The 18319-nt window shown below is 41.9% G+C and overlaps 1 protein-coding gene across 3 annotated transcripts in view; it reads right to left on the bottom strand.

Moving 5' to 3' along the window:
- The window catches only part of PATJ (PATJ, crumbs cell polarity complex component), a 419471-nt gene that overhangs the window by 96136 nt on the left and 305016 nt on the right, over positions 1–18319 (bottom strand). For all 3 annotated transcript variants that reach the window (XM_025398758.1, XM_025398765.1, XM_025398774.1), the window contains exon 31: positions 16494–16586. In XM_025398758.1, coding sequence (XP_025254543.1) covers positions 16494–16586 — 93 coding nt within the window. The remainder of the gene's footprint in view (positions 1–16493; positions 16587–18319) is intronic.

The raw sequence follows: 18319 nt of genomic DNA, 5'->3' as shown, positions 1-18319 counted from the left end.
ACTTTGGGAGGCCGAGGTGGGTGGATCATGAGGTCAGGAGATCGAGACCATTCTGGCTAACACGGTGAAACCCCATCTCTACTAAAAATACAAAAAATTAGCCAGGAGTGGTGGCATGTGCCTGTAGTCCCAGCTACTCAGGAGGCTGAGGCAGAAATGCTTGCACCTGGGAGGTGGAGGTTGCAGTGAGCCAAGATCACACCACTGCACTCCAGCCTGGGTGACATGGCAAAACTCCATCTCAAAAAAAAAAAAAAAAAAAAAAAAAAGAATAGGAATTATGGGAGGGGCCTGGACTCTCTGCTAAGAGAGGCAGTTTCTATAATCCCTTGCTTCTCAGGGGTCATATAGCTAGAGGTCACAAGGTTTGTGATTTCCCCAGTTGTAGATAATATCACTATTGTAGAACCTAAGCTTGGTTCTTTGAGATATCTTTCAAACTGACCCCATGTGGACTTGTGACTCATGATTCAACTGATCCTGTGGCTCCACCCAGAGGTGGATCAGTGTGGAAGGACTGTTTCCACACCTTTATGAATTTATCCCCAACCAATCAGCAGCACCCATTCCCTAGCCCCCTGCCCACCAAACTGTCCATAAAAACCCCAAGGTCTGAGCCTTCAGGGAGACTGAACTCCAGTTCTCCTGTGCGTGGGCTGGTCTTGCATCAATTAAATTCTTTCTCTACTGCAATGCTGTGGTCTCAGTAGGTTGATTTTGTCTGTGCAGTTGGCAGAAGGAATATACTTAGAAAGCCTTTTCCTGGGTCAGTTCCAGCCTAATTCCTACTCATCTCACCACGTGGATCAGGTGAAATCACATTAGCAAAGTTCCCACAGGCCAGGCTTGCTGTCTCCTGCCTGTAATCCCAACACTTCGGGAAGCTGTGGTGGGAAGACTGCTTAAGCCCAGGAGGTCAAAGCTGCAGTGAGCTGTGATCACACCACTGTGCTCCAACCTGGGTGACAGAGTGTGACCCTGTCTCACACACACAAAAAAGTTCCCACAGCACCTTGCTTTGTCCTTCAATAATACTTATTAACCTTAATAAGTACTTATTTAAAGTTGAATTCAAATCTTGGCTGTGACACTTATTAGTTGAGTGTCTCTGTGTCTCAATTTCCTTAGAACAATCTCATATAAAATACAAATTAATACACTTAGAATAATGCCTACAGAATGCATACTAAATGCCATGGAATCTTTAGCTGCTGTTATCCTCAGCAGTTCTGAAAGCTCCCTGAAGGCAGGATTCTTCACTGTCACTACAGCTTGGTTAGTGCAGAGCCTGGGACATAACAGGCCCTCAATACAAACTTGCTTAATTTCTGAAAGAGAAGGTGGATTTATAGCTCCCTTTGAAGGAGAACCAAATCAACACACATTTTAGATTATAGGTTCTTATTATGTGGGCAAGTAAGGCTTCCCAGAAAACTGAAAACTTTATAGACTCAGAGAACAGCGCCCAAGCAGCACTTGTTTCTGAGGAGCAGTGGGATTCTGAAAAAAGGAGATGTGACCAGTGTGAGAAAGTCTGAGTTCTGGGTTCGGAGCCCTGTCATTTTACTTCTCTAAACCCTGAGTGCTAATAATTACGATTGTGAGATCACTTTCTCAATTTAGAAAAAATCTGATAAGCAAGTAATTCCTTCTGGGCAAGTTAAATTTCAAGTTGAATAAGTCTCCACATTGGACCAGTTACAGTGGTTGGGAATGAATGTAAGCTAGTAGACATCAAAGCTGTAAATTTTTTTTTTTTTTTTTTTGAGACAGTCTTACTCGGTCACCCAGGCTGGAGTGCAATGGCGTGATCTTGGCTCACTGCAACCTCCGCCTCCTGGGATCAAGCGATTTGCCTCAGCCTCCCGAGTAGCTGGAATTACAGGCAAGCGCCACTATGCTGGGCTACTTTTTGTATTTTAAAAATACTTTTGTATTTTTAGTAGAGAAGGGGTTTTGCCATGTTGCCCAGGCTGGTCTAGAACTCCTGAAATCAGGTGAGCCGCCTGTATCAGCCTCCCAAAGTGCTGGGATTACAGACACGAGCCACCACGCCCGGCCTAAAGCTATGAATTTGTGTCAAAAGTGTGTGCTTACATTTCTGCTATCTTTGAGTTCATGAGGTTACTTTCTCTGTTACTCTGGTGTCTCTACATTCATTATCCTCATTTACTACAGTGAGAGGAACAGAACAGAAGAAAAAACCAAAAGCTTTTCTCCAGAGATTTTCCTGAAGGAAACAGACTTGAATGTAAAATCTATAGCTTTTTTTATCACCAAGAAAAGGAAATTTATCATGTACACAAATCTCAAGTGGTTTTCAGGAATACAAGATATAAAGAACAATGAGCTGTGAAAAATGCCACATATTTGAATGCACTTGAACTCTGCCATTGGCAATTTGCATACTGTCACAAAAGAGAAGCCAGTGCTGACTCAGTCACACTTTCCTGCTCCTTAGAGGGAATTCCTAGACTCTTGCTACAGATGCATTTTTTATGTTGCATCTGAAACAGAAAAAAAGATTTGCACAGTGACATCTGCTCCCAATAGCAAACCAGAAATCCAGCAGTTGATAGAGTGCAAATTGGGGGTAAAACTCGATTTTAAGCATACAGTTCAAGACCTCATTTTAAAAATGAGTAGGATATAACACCTGGGAATTCTAGCCTGGAAGTAAGACCTAACAAGAAGCCCATAATCATTAGAAACACATTTTAAGCTATTTTTTCATACTTGGATACCAGCACTTTAAAAACACTTATGAGGGCCCAGCGCGGTGGCTCATGCCTGTAATCCCAGCACTTTGGGAGGCCGAGGAGGGCAGATCACTTGAGCTCAGGAGTTCAAGACCAGCCTGGCCAACGTGGTAAAAGCTCATCTTTACTTAAAATACAAAAAAAAATTAGCTGGGCATGGTGACGCACACCTGTAATCCCAGCTACTCATGTGGCTGAGGCAGGAGAATTGCTTGAACCTGGGAGATGGAGGTTGCAGTTAGCTGAGATTGTGACACTGCACTCTAGCCTGGGCAATAGAGTGAGACTTGGTCTAAAAAAAAAAAAAAAAAAAGGCATTATGGTTCATACCCCAATTATACTTCAAAAGTCATTAAGTCCATAAGATTAAAAACAAAAACCATATTATCATCTTAGTAGACTCGGAAAAAGCTTTCAATAAAATCCAACATACCTTCGTGATAAAAACCCTCAACAAACTAGGCATCGTAGGAACATACCTCAAAATACTAACAGCCATCTTTGACAAACTCACAGCCAACATCATATTGATTGTGTAAAAGCTGGAAGCATTCCTCTTTAAGAACTCTTAAGAACTCTTATGTTCCAACAAGACAAGGATGCCCACTCTCACCACTCCTATTCAACATAGTACTGGAAGGGCTAACCAGAGCAATCAGGCAAGAGAAAGAAATAAAAGGCATTCAAATAGGAAAATAAAAAGCCAAATTCTCTCCCTTCACTGAAGATATGATTCTGTAACTAAAAAACCCTAAAGACTCTGCCAAAAAACTACCAGAACTGATAAATGACTTCAGTGAAGTTTCAAGATACAAAATCAGTGAACAAAAATCAGTAGTAGTTCTATACACCAAATACATTCAAGCTGAGAGCCAAATCAGGAATGCAATCCCATTTACAATAGCCACACACAAAAAATACCTAGGGATACATTTAACCAAGGAGGTGAAAGAGCTCTATAAGGAGAACTACAAAACACAGCTGAAAGAAATCAGGGATGACACAAACAAATGGAAAAACATTCTATGCTCATGGACTGGATGAATCAATATTGTTAAAATGGCTATACTGCCCAAAGCAATCTACGCATTCAATGCTATTTCTGTCAAACTACCAATATCATTTTTCACAAAAGTAGGAAAAGCTATCCTAAAATCTGTATGGCACCAAAAAAGGGTCTGAAGAGCCAAAGCAATCTTAAGAAAAAAAAATGAAGCCAGAGGCATCTCATTATCTGACTTCAAATTATACTATACAGCTATAATGACTAAAACAGCACGGTACTGGCACAAAAACAGACATTCAGGGCAATGGAACAGAACAGAGAACCCAGAAACAAAGTTGCACACCTACAACCAACTGATCTTTGCCAAAGTCGACAAAAATAAGAAATGTGGAAAGGATCCCCTATTCAATAAATTGTGCTGGGATAACCAGCTATCCATTTGTGAAGAATGAAACTGGATCCCCTTCTAGTACCATATATAAAAGTTAACTCAAGATGGATTAAAGACTTAAATTAAGACCTAAAAGTATAAAAATCCTAGAAGAAAACCTAGGAAATGTCCTTCTGTACATCAGCCTTCACAAAGAATTTATGACTAAGTGCTCAGAAACAATTGCAACCAAAACAAAAATTGACAAGTGGGACCTAATAATTAAAGAGTTTCTGCACAGCAAAAGAAACTATCAACAGAGTAAACACACAACCTACAGAATAGAAGAAAATATCCATAAACTACGCATCCAACAAAGGACTAATATCCAGAATCCATAAGGAACTTCAACAAATCAACAAGCAAAAAACAACCATATTAAATAGCAGGCAAAGGCAAAGGACAAGAACACACTCTTCTGGAAAGAAGACACACACCTGGACACAGTGTCTCACGCCTGTAATCTCTGCACTTTGGGAGGCCAAGCCAGGAGGATCACTTGAGGCTAGGAGTTCAAGATCAACCTGGACAACGAAGTGAGACCCCACCTCTACAAAAAATATAAAAATTAGCCAAATATAGTTCCAACTACTTGGGAGGCGGATGTGGGACAATTGCTTTTGCCCAGGAGTTCAAGGTTCCTGTGAGCTATGACCATACTACTGCACTCCAGCCTGGGAAACAGAGTGAGACCCTGTTAAAAAAGAAAAAAAAAAGAAAAAAAAAGAGACAACATAGAAGCAGCCAACCAACATGTGAAAAAATACTCAACATTGATAATCACCAGAGAAACGCAAATCAAAACCATGAGATACCACCTCATACCAGTCTAAATGTCTACTATTAAAAAGTCAAAAAATAACAGATGTTAGTGAGGCTACGGACAAAAGGGAACTCTTATATGCTATTGGTGGGAATGTAAATTAGTTCAGCCACTGTGACAAGCACTTTGGAGATTTCTCAAAGAACTAAAAATAGAAGTATCATTCAACCCAGCAATCCCATTACTGGTTATATACCCAAAGGAAAATAAGTCATTCTACCAGAAAGACACCTGCATTCATATGTTCATTGCCACACTACTCACAATAGCAAAGACATGGAATCAACCTAGGTGCCCATCAACAGTGGACTGGATAAAGAAAATGTGTAAGGCCAGGCACGGTGGCTCACGCCTGTAATCCCAGCACTTTGGGAGGCCAAGGCAGGTGGATCACAAGGACAGGAGATCGAGACCATTCTGGCTAACACGGTGAAACCCCGTCTCCACTAAAAATACAAAAAATTAGCTGGGCATAGTGGCGGGAGCCTGTAGTCCCAGCTACTCGGGAGGCTGAGGCAGGAGAATGGCGTGAACCCGGGAGGTGGAGCTTGCAGTGAGCCAAGACCTTGCCACAGCACTCCAGCCTGGGTGACAGGGGAGACTCCGTCTCAAAAAAAAAAAAAAAAAGAAAAGAAAACGTGGTGCATACACATCATGAAATACTACACAGCCATAAAAAAACACTCAACAAAATCATGTTCTTTGCCACAATACGGATGCAGCTGCAAATTAACACAGGAACAGAAAACTAAATGCTGCATGTTCTCATGTATACGTGGGCGCTAAACATTGGGTACACAAGAACATAAAGATGGGAAAAACAGGCTGGTCACGGTGGCTCATGCCTGTAATCCCAGCACTCTGGGATGCCCAGGTGGGTGGATCACCTGAGATCAGGAGTTCGAGACCAGCCTGGCCAACATGGCAAAAACCCGTCTCTACTAAAAATACAAAAATTAGCTGGGTGTGGTGGCAGGTGCCTGTAATCCCAGCTACTCAGGAGGCTGAGGCAGGAGAATCGCTTGAACCTGGGAGGTAGAGATTGAAGAGAGCCAAGATCGCACTACTGCACTCCAGCCTGGGTGACAAGAGTGAAATTCAATCTTAAAAAAAAAAAAAAAAAAAAAAAAAAGATGGGAAAAACAGACACTGGGGACTACAAGAGGAGGCAAGGAGAGAAAGAAAGAGGCAAGGCTGAAAAAATACCTACTGGGGAATGTACTCACACAGGTCCAATCATATCCCAAATCTCAGGATCACACAATGTGCCCTTGTAACAAACCTGCACATGTACCCCCTGTATCTAAAATAAAAGTTGAATGGCTGGGCCTGGTGGCTCACTCCTGTAATCCTAGCACTTTGGGAGGCCAAAGCGGTGGACCACCTGAGGTCAGGAGTTTGAGATCAGCCTGGCCAACATGGTGAAACCCTATCTCTACTAAAAATACAAAAATAAAATAAAAGTTGAAAGGTCTGGCGCAGTGGCTTATGCCTGTAATCCCAACACTTTGGGAGGCTGAGGTGGGAGGACCGCTTGAGGCCAGGAGATGGAGGCTGCTGTAAGCTCTGATCTTGCCACTGCACTCCAGCTTGGAAAACAGAGCAAGACCCTGTCTCCAGGACTCTTCAGTTTATGGAGAGATTTACTTACATTATCTAATACGATCCTCCCTCCCTCCCATCTACCACCACCCTATTTTCACCCATCAAGTTATGTTAGTATAGAACTGCTGAACTGAACATGGTGAAACCCATCTCTATAAATAATACAAAAAAATTAGCCAAGTATGGTACTGCGCGCCTGTAGTCCTAGCTACTTGGGAGGTTGAGGCAGGAGAATTGCTTGAGCCCTGGAGTTCGAGGTTGCAGTGAGCCATGTTTGCAGCACCACACTCTGGCCTGGGTGACACAGCAAGACCTTGTCTCAAAAAATAAATAAGAAATAAAATAAAAGTTGAAATTAAAAATAAAAAAAGTCAACCCAGTCAAGTCCATAAGGCTCGGAATCCTTACCATAGCACTCACAGGCTCTAAGTCTTTGAGCACATGCATTAACTTCTGGTCCCTCAGCTGCAAAATGGAGATGACGATAGTATTAATGCTTTCATTATGGGAAGGACAGAGGTGGAGATCAATCGTTTCTGCTCCGTTCCTAACAAATAAGCATAGAATCCAGGTGGATGGTATTGCTATTATTATTGCTGTTTCTATCAGGATAAATGAGATCATATTTTAAAGTGCCTATTATAGTGACAGATGTTTCTTGTTTTACAGAGACACCTAAAAACAGACAAGAATGAAGGTAATACCCTTTTCACACAAATCTGCTCTTCTTCCTGTTTCTTTTCTCAGTAAATAGCATCAACTAACCACCCAGTCAGCCATCCATGATGTATCTGAGAATCATTTTTGCCTCCTCCCTCTTCAACTTTCATATCTACATAACCCTCAAGTCCTATCCATTCTGACCCTGTATATGTTGAAAATCTGTCCATATTTCTCTGTCCTCATGGCCAGATCCTTGGTTTCAGTCACTATTAACTTTCATCTCAGTTATTCTAATAGCTTTTTAATTCTCTTCCTGACTTCAGTTTTGACATTTTCTAACTGATTCTTTGTATTTTATATATATATAATTTTCTTTGCAAAATTGAAAATTGAACAAAGTATCTAACCGATTCTTTTTTTTTTTTTTTTGAGATGGAGTCTTGCTCTCTCACCCAGGCTGGAGTGAAGTGGCGCAATCTCAGCTCACTGCAACCTCCGTCTCCTGGGTTCAAGTGATTCTTCTGCCTCAGCTGGGATTACAGATGTGTGCCACCATGCCTGGCTAATTTTCATTATTTTTAGTAGACATGGGGTTTCACTGCGTTGGCCAGGCTGGTCACGAACTCCTGACCTCAAGTGATCTGCCCACCTCAGATTCCCAAAGTGCTGGGATTACAGACATGAGCAACCACACTGGGTCTAACTGATTTTTCAAAGGGCACCCAGAAGCATCTTTTCAAAAGGTTAATCTCATCTTTATAATCCTCTGTTGAAAACCATTCCAAAGGCTTCCCTTGGTATAAAGTCCTTTCTCCTGGTCCACAAGGCCCTCTGCCAGCCAGCCCCTGCTGACTCAGTGGTTTTCACTTCCTGCTACTACATCTGCATGCCCACAGTTCTGTCTCTACGATTAGGCCAGGAATGCAGACGTGAGGACCTAAGGTGATGCCATTAGGGAAACAGGCTGCGTTAGAGAAGAGTGAAAAGGCAGGGACTGAGATAAACTCGGAGTACATAATTGAAGGGTAGCTTGGAATGCTGGTCCATTTCCAGTGGAAAATGGAAACAGGATTTTTATGGAAAATCTCCTGATTCATAAAACTTAGCTCAAACATCTTAAGAATGTTGCATAGACTAAATGAAACACATTTGTGGGCTGAATCTGACTCCTGACAACCAGCTTGTGACCTCCGCGTTAGACCAAGTGGGGCATGCTCCTGGACATGAAAGCGGTCTTAACTTATCTTTATATGCCTAGAGTTTGGCACGCTGCACAGATCCTGAGAAAATGTGTACTGAATAATGTTCTGTGCTCTGTGCTCTGGCACACCTACGTTTCATATAGGCAAAATCTGGTCTTAATGATAGCTACCACTAACTGAGCTCTTACTGCATGCCACATGCTGTGCCAGAAATTTCACATGCAAAATCATACTTGATCCTTACAACAAAGAAGTGAGCACCATCTTCTCTAATTTTTGGATGAAGACACATAGGCAGACAGGATAATCCCCTTTCCCACAGGCAGGATCTAAGTCTGTTTAGACTTCGGAGCCCACGATTTGTATCCGACAGCCTTTTTCATCTGGAAAAGCAAGTGTTCCCAAACCATTTGGCAATACAGGTGGTAACACGTAACACTGTTTAATAAGTATGTTTAAATTTTTTATATAGATCACATGTATCAAGGTGGAGAGTAAAGAATGCTTCTAAAATGTTGGTATTCTAGCTGACAAGATCCCTGAAATGGTAAAATGCACGGTCAGCTGCTGTGTGCATTTCCATGGCATAGCTCATTTAGGTTACTGATAAGTTACCTCTGAAAACAATTCATGCTTCCTCAGGCATCTTTCTACCCTGTAAATTCTAATATCTCCACAAAGAAACTCCAAGAAGAATGCTGCCCTGAGTAGACTGGAATACCCTCATTTTTATATTCTTGCCCTAAGGGTCAGAAATTATATTTCACAATGAAAGACAACAGTAAAGACAAATACCACTGAAAATTTGAAAAATCACAACATTCTGAAAATTGTTGAAAAATCTAAAATGTTCTTGAGGCAGCTGTATACAAACTAGACCTGTAATGACAAGTGTCACTTGACATACAGAGTGCACTGCTGTTATGCAGTTGTACAAAATGAGGGAAGTACAGTAAGCACATCTGTTCAAGGCAATTCTAACACGGTTATCTTGGGCTCCTGGCCAAGCTTTGGGATTATGCTTGTTCTGAAGCCCCGGATGCTATGGCCATTGCCATTTAAATAGTTCTAAACCTGCATTCAGAGGAAAGCTTTAAAGAACACTTACAGACACAAGGTTTACAAACCGGGGGCAAGAAACGTCAATTATTTTACTGACAACTCTCTGTGAAACTTACCTAGTAAACCCATACATTAAGAGTCAAGCATGTTTATTTTATATGATTTTTGCAACGACAAAACATGAGAATATATATTGTTTCCACCATCTCTCGTGAACTGCCAGAGCTGCAATCAACTCTCGACCAGGGCCTCAGTGCCCACTCTGGCCTGTTCTATCTGATGCCATACTGCAGCTACAGTGAACTTGAGAGTCATCTCCTGCAGACCTCTGTGGCCTCCCACTGCCATCAGCATGGAGATCACACTGCTTAACATGGCCTGGTTGCTGCTGACCACCCCAATTTTGCTTCCATCTCACCTATCTGGCAACCACAGACTTTCAGTTCATCAGACTCTCAGAGGCTCTAAGGTTGCCTAAAACCTTCCTTTGTTTTCTTCTTTGTCCCATTCCCAATTATTGTCAGCTTCTCCTTCAAATCTATCCCAGGGTAGCCCTCCCTCTCAAGGTCAAATTCCCTTTTATAGGCTCTCTTAGCATCAAGCAACTCTAGTTCTTAGCTTTGATTAGAGTTGAGGTTTCAGGATGGGCACAGTGGCTCATGCCTGTGAGCTCAGCACTTTGGGAGGCTGAGGTGGGCAGATCACCTGAGGTCAGGAGTTTGAGACCATCCTGGCCAACATAGTGAAACCCTGTCTCTACTAAAAATATAAAAATTAGATGGATGTGGTGGCAGGTGTCTGTAATCCCAGCTACTCAGGAGGCTGAGGCAAGAGAATTACTTGAACCTGGGAGGTGGAGGTTGCAGTGAACCGAGATCGCGCCATTGCACTCCAGCCTGGGCAACAAGAGCAAAACTTCATCTCAAAAAAAAAAAAAAGAGTTGAGGTTTCAATCTACTTGTGACATTGTTTCTCTCTCCACGGTAAGCCACACAAGAGAAAATAAACTTCTGTTTATTTTCAGGAGCATCTTCCAAGGACCTAGCATAAAGTGTAGTAACAAGCAGAATGCAAGAATTTATAAGATAAAGTTAGGTTTTTATTTTGACAGACAAAGAAATTAGGCCTTATCTACTAGGGGGCAGATTATTAAACAGTTGAAAAATATTCCAAAATGCGGATAGGATATATGTGAGTTACTTCATCATTTCTGATTGGATTTCAGTTTCCCCCTTTTCCTCTTTCTCCCAGTTGTTTGCATTTTTAGCATTGAGACACAACATACCGTAACATCCACTCATCCACAGTGCACAATCCAATGCTTTCACTATCTTCAGAGCTGTGCAAACATCATCACGATCTAAGTTTATAATATTTTCATAATCTCAGACAGAAAGCTCATACCCTATTACTCTCTCCACATTCTCAGTCACAGGCAACCACTAATTTACTTTCTCTCTCTGTAGATTTGCCTTATTCTGGATATTTCATCTAAATAGACGCTGGGCATGGTGGCTCATGCCTGTAATCCTAGCACTTTAGGAGGCCGAGGTGGATGGAACACTTGAGGCCAGGAGTTCCAGACCAGCCCGGCCAATATGGTGAAACCCTGTCTCAACTAAAAATACAAAAGTTAGCCGGGCCTGGTGGTGCATGCCTGTATTCCCAGCTACTCAGGTGGCTAAGGCACGAGAATTGCTTGAACCCCAGAGGTGGAGGTTGCAGAGCAGGGAGCTAAGATAACGCCACTGGACTCCAGCCTGAGTGAGACTTAAAAAAAAAAAAAAAAAAAAAAAAGGTGCAGAAACCCCCAATTTGACCCCGGGTTTCAAGGGGTGATTTTTTTTTTTTTTTTTGAGATGGAGTTTTGCTCTCTCACCCAGGCTGGAGTAAAGTGGTGTGATCTTGGCTCACTGCAACCTCCGCCTCTGGGGTTCAAGTGATTCTCCTGCCTCAGCCTCCCAAGTAGCTGAGATTATAGGCACCCAACACCACGCCCAGCCAATTTTTGTATTTTTAGTAGGGATGGTTTTTCGCCATGTTGGGCAGGCTGGTCTCAAACTCCTGACCTCAGGTGATCCACCCGCCTCGGTCACAACTTTATTTTTTGAGATAAGGTCTTACTCTGTGACCCAGGCTGGGGTGCAGGGGCATGGTCATAGCTCACTGCAGCCTCAAACTCCTGGCCTCAATTAATCCTCCCACTTTAACCTCCTAAGTAGCTGGGATTACAAACTGGAGCCACGCTGCTTGGCTCCAAGGCAATTTATTTAACGTTTCAGTGCTTCATCTCCTACAAGGAGATGATACTGCTATATAAACTACTATTGTTATGTGAATAAGTTAGCATGTGTTCAAGAGTTTAGAATAATACATTAACTATGATGGTGAACTTTAGGTATCCATCTGAGTGGATTAAGGGATATCTAGCTAGCTGCTAAAACACTATTTCTGGGTGTGTCTGGAAGGGTGTTTCCAGAAATGACAGGCATTTGAAGCAGTGGACCAAGCAAGGAAGACCCACCCTCATCCAGTTTGGGCAGGCACCATCCAATGGGTGGAGGGCCAGGTAGAACAAAAAGGCAGAGGAAAGCTGAATTCACTCTCTTTTCTGAAGCTGGGACACCATTTTCTCCTGCCCCTGGACATCAGAGCTCCATGTTCTCCAGTCTTTGAATTGGAGAACTTCTACCAGCAGCCCCCTGGTTCTCAGGTCTTCAGACTTGAATTGAATCATGCTCCTGGATTCCCAGGTTCTCCAGTTTGCAGACAGCCTATTGTGGGACCTCTCAGGCTCCATAAACACGTGAGACGATTCCCTTAATAAATCTCTTCTCAGATATCCATATATCCTATCGGTTCTGTCTCTTCAGAGAACCCTAATACATTAGCAATTGTGCTTTTCAGGTTGAAAAATTCACTTCAGTTTTTCAAGTTATACCTTAATGTTTCACTTGGAATAGTTGTTCCTTCTATGGCTACCCCTTAATGCTTTCATCAGAATGATAGCATCATCCTCATTAACAACAACTCACTCTTTGACAGTGACTACAGCACACTCTGGTATGGTTCTAAGTAGTAGTTTTCTGTTATCAACTCCTTTAATTTTTTCTCCCATTTTACAGAGGCATAAACTGAATCACAGAGAGAGGTTACGTCATTTCTCTAAGGTCATAATTGTTAGCAAATAGCGGAACCAGGATTTGAACCCAAGTAGTCTAGCTCTAGTGATTGTACTCTTACTAATTTAATTATACTGCTTCAAAAGAGTATACTATATAAACATAGATATTCTGAACATTATAAACACATAAGTTTATATCAAAAAGATTAAAATCTTTCATTCAAGTTATTTTCAAAAGGCTTCTAACAGTCTCTCATCTAGACTTCTGAAATAGATACCAGACACTTCCCTGCCTCTAGTCTCTCACAATCAGAATCTATGTTTCACAAACCATCACCTGATCTACAAAAAAGTTATTTCCCCCTTAAAAAATATTTTAGAGAAATGGAATACCTTCTGAAATTATTATAAACTCCTTGGCTATGCATCTGGGGCTACTGAGATACAGACAAAAGCCAACCAACTGAATATACTGAAAATAGCACTGGAGTATGCATAGGTCACGGCTTAGCCTCAGCTCTGAAAACAACTTTTTTTTTTTGACACAGGGTTTCACTCTGTCACCCAGGCTGGAGTGCAGTGGCACAATCACAGCTTACTGCCACCTCAACCTCCCAGGTCCAAGTAATCCTCCCACTTCAGCCTCTTGAGTAGCTGAGACTACAGGTGCTTGCTACCACACTCAGCTAATTTCTTCTTTTTTTTTTTTAAAAATAAAAACGGGGTCTCACAATGTTGCCTAGGCTGGTCTTGAACTAGGTTTGTCTTGAATTAATACTTCATTACAAGACAACGACATTTAAGTATATGTTAGGTTGAACCATATGAAATTTTTACCTACAAAAATGGCAATTTCATATGATTCAATCCAACGTTTTGCTAACTGATGTATTGTCTATCTTCCTTCCCCCTCCAACTGTGGAATGAGCCCACGAGGGAAGGCATTTTTGTATGCTTTGTTCACTGTTGTATCTTCAGTACCTGGAACATAGTGGTATTTGGCAAATATTTGTTGGATGAATAAAATGAATTTACTAAGCTCTATTTGCCCTATATTATTCTGTATGATTTATATTTTATAGCCCCTTTGTTTCCTAATAGCCTCCTAATTACTGTCATTCCTCAACTGTGGAAACTGAGGTCTGGTGAGGTCAAGTGACTTCTCCAAGACACTTTTTTTTTTTTTTTTTTTTTTTAAAGACAGAGTTTTGCTCTTGTTGCCCAGGCTGGAGTGCAATGGCACGATCTCAGCTCACTGCAACCTCTGTCTCCCAGGTTCAAGTGATTGTCCTGCCTCAGCCTCCCAGGTAGCTGGGATTACAGGCAAGCGCCACCATGCCTGGCAAATTTTGTATTTTTAGTAGAGATGGGGTTTCTCCATGTTGGTCAGGCTGGTCTTGAATTCCCGTCCTCAGGTGATCCTCCCATCTCGGCCTCCCAAAGTGCTGGGATTATAGGCGTGAGCCACTGTGCCCGGCCAGACACTCTTAAATAATACTTTATGCCAGGCCATTTATATTTATGCCATAAAGGTTGTTCAAATTCAGGCTATCTTTCCTTTCTGAACTAGAACATGCATAGATTTACTGAAAACAGTGATTAAGAAACTCCAGGACGAGAAGGAGAGACAGTGGGTAAGGGAGGGAACAGAGTAGAAAAAGATAGACACTAGTCAATGGGTTTGGGAAAGCCTGGAATTGGTGAAGTGCAGTATGAAATATTGTCTAAAAAGGACCCTGAGGCCTCCAGGCCCTCTGCCTCTTCAACCGTCTTGACACTTGCAACCCTATCACTGGTGTTGCTTACTTGGGAACTGGGAGTAGATGATGGATGGCTTTTACCTTTGGCCTGCACATGAGCCTGGCTGGGACTACCAGACTCCTCCAGGAAGCAAGAGAGTAGTCTCACTCTTTTTGCCATTTCCTCTGTGGATGAAATCAGGGACCCCTACCTACAAAATTCTGTTGCTTTAAAAGACTTTCCCCTAACCTGACTATGGAGATACAGTGCCAAAAAGAACAAGTTAACATATTTTTAAGTAAAGGGGCTTTCAGTTTGAAATTTGTTGCTGTTCTTTATTTCCCTTTAGTGCAAAAATGCATTCTACCTTTTGGAAAGGGAAGTCATAATCTTTTACTGCCATTCTTCTTTTTTTTTTTTTTTTTTTTTTTGAGGCAGAGGTTCGCTCTTGTTGCCCAGACTGGAGTGTAATGGCGCGATCTTGGCTCACCGCAATCTCCGCCTCCCAGGTTCAAGCGATCCTCCTGCCTCAGCCTCCCAAGTAGCTGGGATTAGAGTCATGTGCCACCGCGCCCGGCTAACTTTGTATTTTTAGTAGAGACCGGGTTTCTCCATGTTGGTCAGGCTGGTCTCCAATTCCCACCTCAGGTGATCTGTCCGCCTCGGCCTCCCAAAGTGTTGGGATTACAGGCGTGAGCCACTGTGCTGGCCTTTTTTTTTTTTTTTTTTTTTTTTTTTTTTAGTCAATCTCTGATAAATAAACTGCTGCTATTTTTTAATGCCAGGGGTCTCAGGTCCCACGGAGGGTTTATTCATGAGTGGCCCATTACAATTTCCACTCCTGCTGAAACGTCCTTTCCCTTCCACCAGAATAAGCTCACTTTCTAGGACATGCAATCTGTAGCAGTCACAATATATATTTTCCAAAACCTGAAAGAGGATAAATGGATGATTTCTCAAATGCCCTGAAGCAAAATTAAAAACTCTGAGCTGTCATAAAATCAGAGTTAGATGACACTCCTAAGTGATTAAGTCTTTGAGATTTGTAGGGCATTTTTAAACACAGAGGGAAAAAAGCCTACATTTCTTTCTAGAATTTGTAGTCTAACCCTGGAAGTGCTGGGCTACAAAACAGAAAAGCAGATGATGAGCCAAGGCATGGGAGTCAGAGGGTAGGGGAGCCATCTCCCAGCCTATTACATACTGGCTGGGGGCCTTGGGCAAGTTAGTTAACTTCTCTAACTCTCAGTTTCCTCATGTGTAGGAAAATCAAAGAACAGGAAATGCATGCAGAACACAGCACAGTGTCTGATATGCAACAAATGTTCAATAACTATTAAATAATAAAATATCAAAAATTAGGGTACATAAGGATGTACCCTAGCCCCTGGGTAAGTTTAAGTATCTTTGCTTGGAATCGATGGAATAAATTTAACATTTTTTTCTTGTGCCTCCAGGACTAATTAAGCACAGCTCTGGCCTTATAAAAACCCAATATTAAGCCAGATACAAAGGAGAAATTGCAGGCCAGGCGCAGTGGCTCATACCTGTAATCCCAGCACTTTGGAAGGCTGAGGCGGGTGGATCATCTGAGGTCAGGAGTTCGAGACCAGCCTGGCCAACACGGCAAACCCCCGTCTCTACTAAAAATATAAAAATTAGCTGGACATGGTGGCGTGTACCTGTAGTCCCAGCTACTCAGGAGGCTGAGGCAAGAGAATCGCTTGAACCTGGGAGGCAGAGGTTGCAGTGAGCTGAGATCATCGCACCACTGTGCTCCAGCCACTGTGCTCCAGCCTGGGTGACAGAGTGAGGCTCCATCGGAAAAAAAAAAAAAAAAAAAAAAGGAGAGCTTCCTTCCTTAATCTCAGACAGCACAATTCAGGTGTCAACAAGGTAAGAGAAGATGCTCTTTTTCAGAGTCAATGGGTCACTCACTACATAAAATAGCTTCTCGTCTCAGAGACGAAGATTCCCGAGAGAAGCAAACATGATAGGTAGTTCTTTCCAAGGTGGTACAAAATATAAGTGATACATTCCTAAACAGAACACAGGATGAAAAATACTCAAGATTCTCACCAGTTTGAAGCTTTCACTTTCAGGCAATTGTTTAATACCAACTTCGAGGCTGCCATCTTCCTCACTACTAACAGGTTCAGTGCCGCTCTGATCCTATGGAACGTTAAAAAGAAAATGGCAAAGATGTCATTCTTCACTCACACTCCCTCGAATTATACACATACTCACTGTCATTTGCTCATTGTATGCTTGTGGTGGACATTGTTTCCTCTGAGGACACCTTTTCTGTTTTCTTTCTCTCTAGCAGAAGACTGTTTTGCTGTTGTTGTTTCAGGTATCTATCTCTGCTGCTCACACACAGGCCTTAGGGAAAGCCGGTCCCTACCCAAGGACCGGCCTAGGATAGTCTTATTCTTTTCCCAATGATTTTGTCAGGAATGGGCAGATCAGGAATAGATGTTGTCAGTTCTGGCCAATGAAATACAAGGAGACGTTTGCTGGAGATGTGTGCAAAAGTTCTTCCTTAATCTTAAGAGAGCCGCAAGAAGTCCTTATACCTCCCAAATTAACAAGCGAGCATGAGCCCAAGTTTCCATGGACAGCTGTGCCATGACGACGAGGGAACCAGCCTTAGAATCAGGCTGACCCTGTGGGTTACAAAGCAAGGGTAGAGATAGAAAGAACTGGTTCTCTGATGGCAAACTAGGTCACTGGACTGAGCAAACTTGGAGCCTAGCCTTATCCTTAACCACCTTCTGTGACAGCTGATACATTTCCTATTGCTTCGGCCAGTTTGAGTTAGCCATTCTGTTACCTCTAGCCCAAGCTTTCTCACTGAGTCAGTTGACTGTATTTTGTATATGACTAAACTGCTTGAGATAAGAGACTGGGTTTATCTCGTTGATTTCTTTATTATTTTTTTATTTAATAAAAAATAATGTTTCTTTAAAATTTAATAAGCAATTTTTTGTTGTTGTTGGGGGAGACAGTCTTGCTCTATCGCCCAGGCTGAAGTGCAGTGGCATGACCTCCGCTCACTGCAACCTTCGCCTTCCAGGTTCAAGTGATTCTTGTGCCTCAGCTTCCTCAGTAGCTGGGACAACAGGTGCATGCCACCACACCAGCTAATTTTTGTATTTTTAGTAGATGGGGTTTTGCTATGTTGGCCAGGCTGGTCTCAAAGTCCTGACCTGAAGTGATCTGCCTGCCTCAGCCTCTCAAAGTGTGTCTTGTTGATTTCTGAAATCAAGTCCCATCACCATGCCTGGCACGTGGAAACCACCTAACACTGATGGAACTAATGAATGCACTGAGTACTTGTTTTCTTTCGTGACTTTTTCCTGCAGAATCCTGAAAATATGTATTTACATAAATGAGACACCTGGCAATAATACATACCACTAAAAATCTAAAACATATTAGGTATCTCCTCAATTGAATTGTGACATATTAAATGTTATAGTTAACTAACTAGAAGTTACTTTACTTTCTGGGGGTATATAAGGGAGGATAAGGATGAGAAATGGAATACCCACATTGTACTTAACTGTTAACTAACTAGAAGTTACTTTACTTTCTGGGGGTATATAAGGAAGGATAAGAATGATAAATGGAATATCCACATTGTACTTACCTGGACTTTTATTTTTAATCACCACCATCCTGGGATGACTACAAATTTGGCTGAAATAGTTTATAGGGAAAATAGTTTTGATTTTGAGACATTCAATCTCACTCATAATTTGATGCAATTAAAGCAAAGAGAGCAATCTTTCAACTATCAAATGGACAACAAAATAGGAAAAGAACATTCAATATTGGTAATGTCAGAGAGAGAGGAATTTTTATACACCACTGAGTGAATGTAAATTAAGATAATCTTTTCA

Source organism: Theropithecus gelada, chromosome 1 (assembly GCF_003255815.1).
Source record: "Theropithecus gelada isolate Dixy chromosome 1, Tgel_1.0, whole genome shotgun sequence".
Classification (NCBI taxonomy): Eukaryota; Metazoa; Chordata; class Mammalia; order Primates; family Cercopithecidae; genus Theropithecus; species Theropithecus gelada.
The sequence above is the reverse complement of the archived record's forward strand: the minus strand, read 5'-3'. Positions and strand labels throughout refer to the sequence as shown.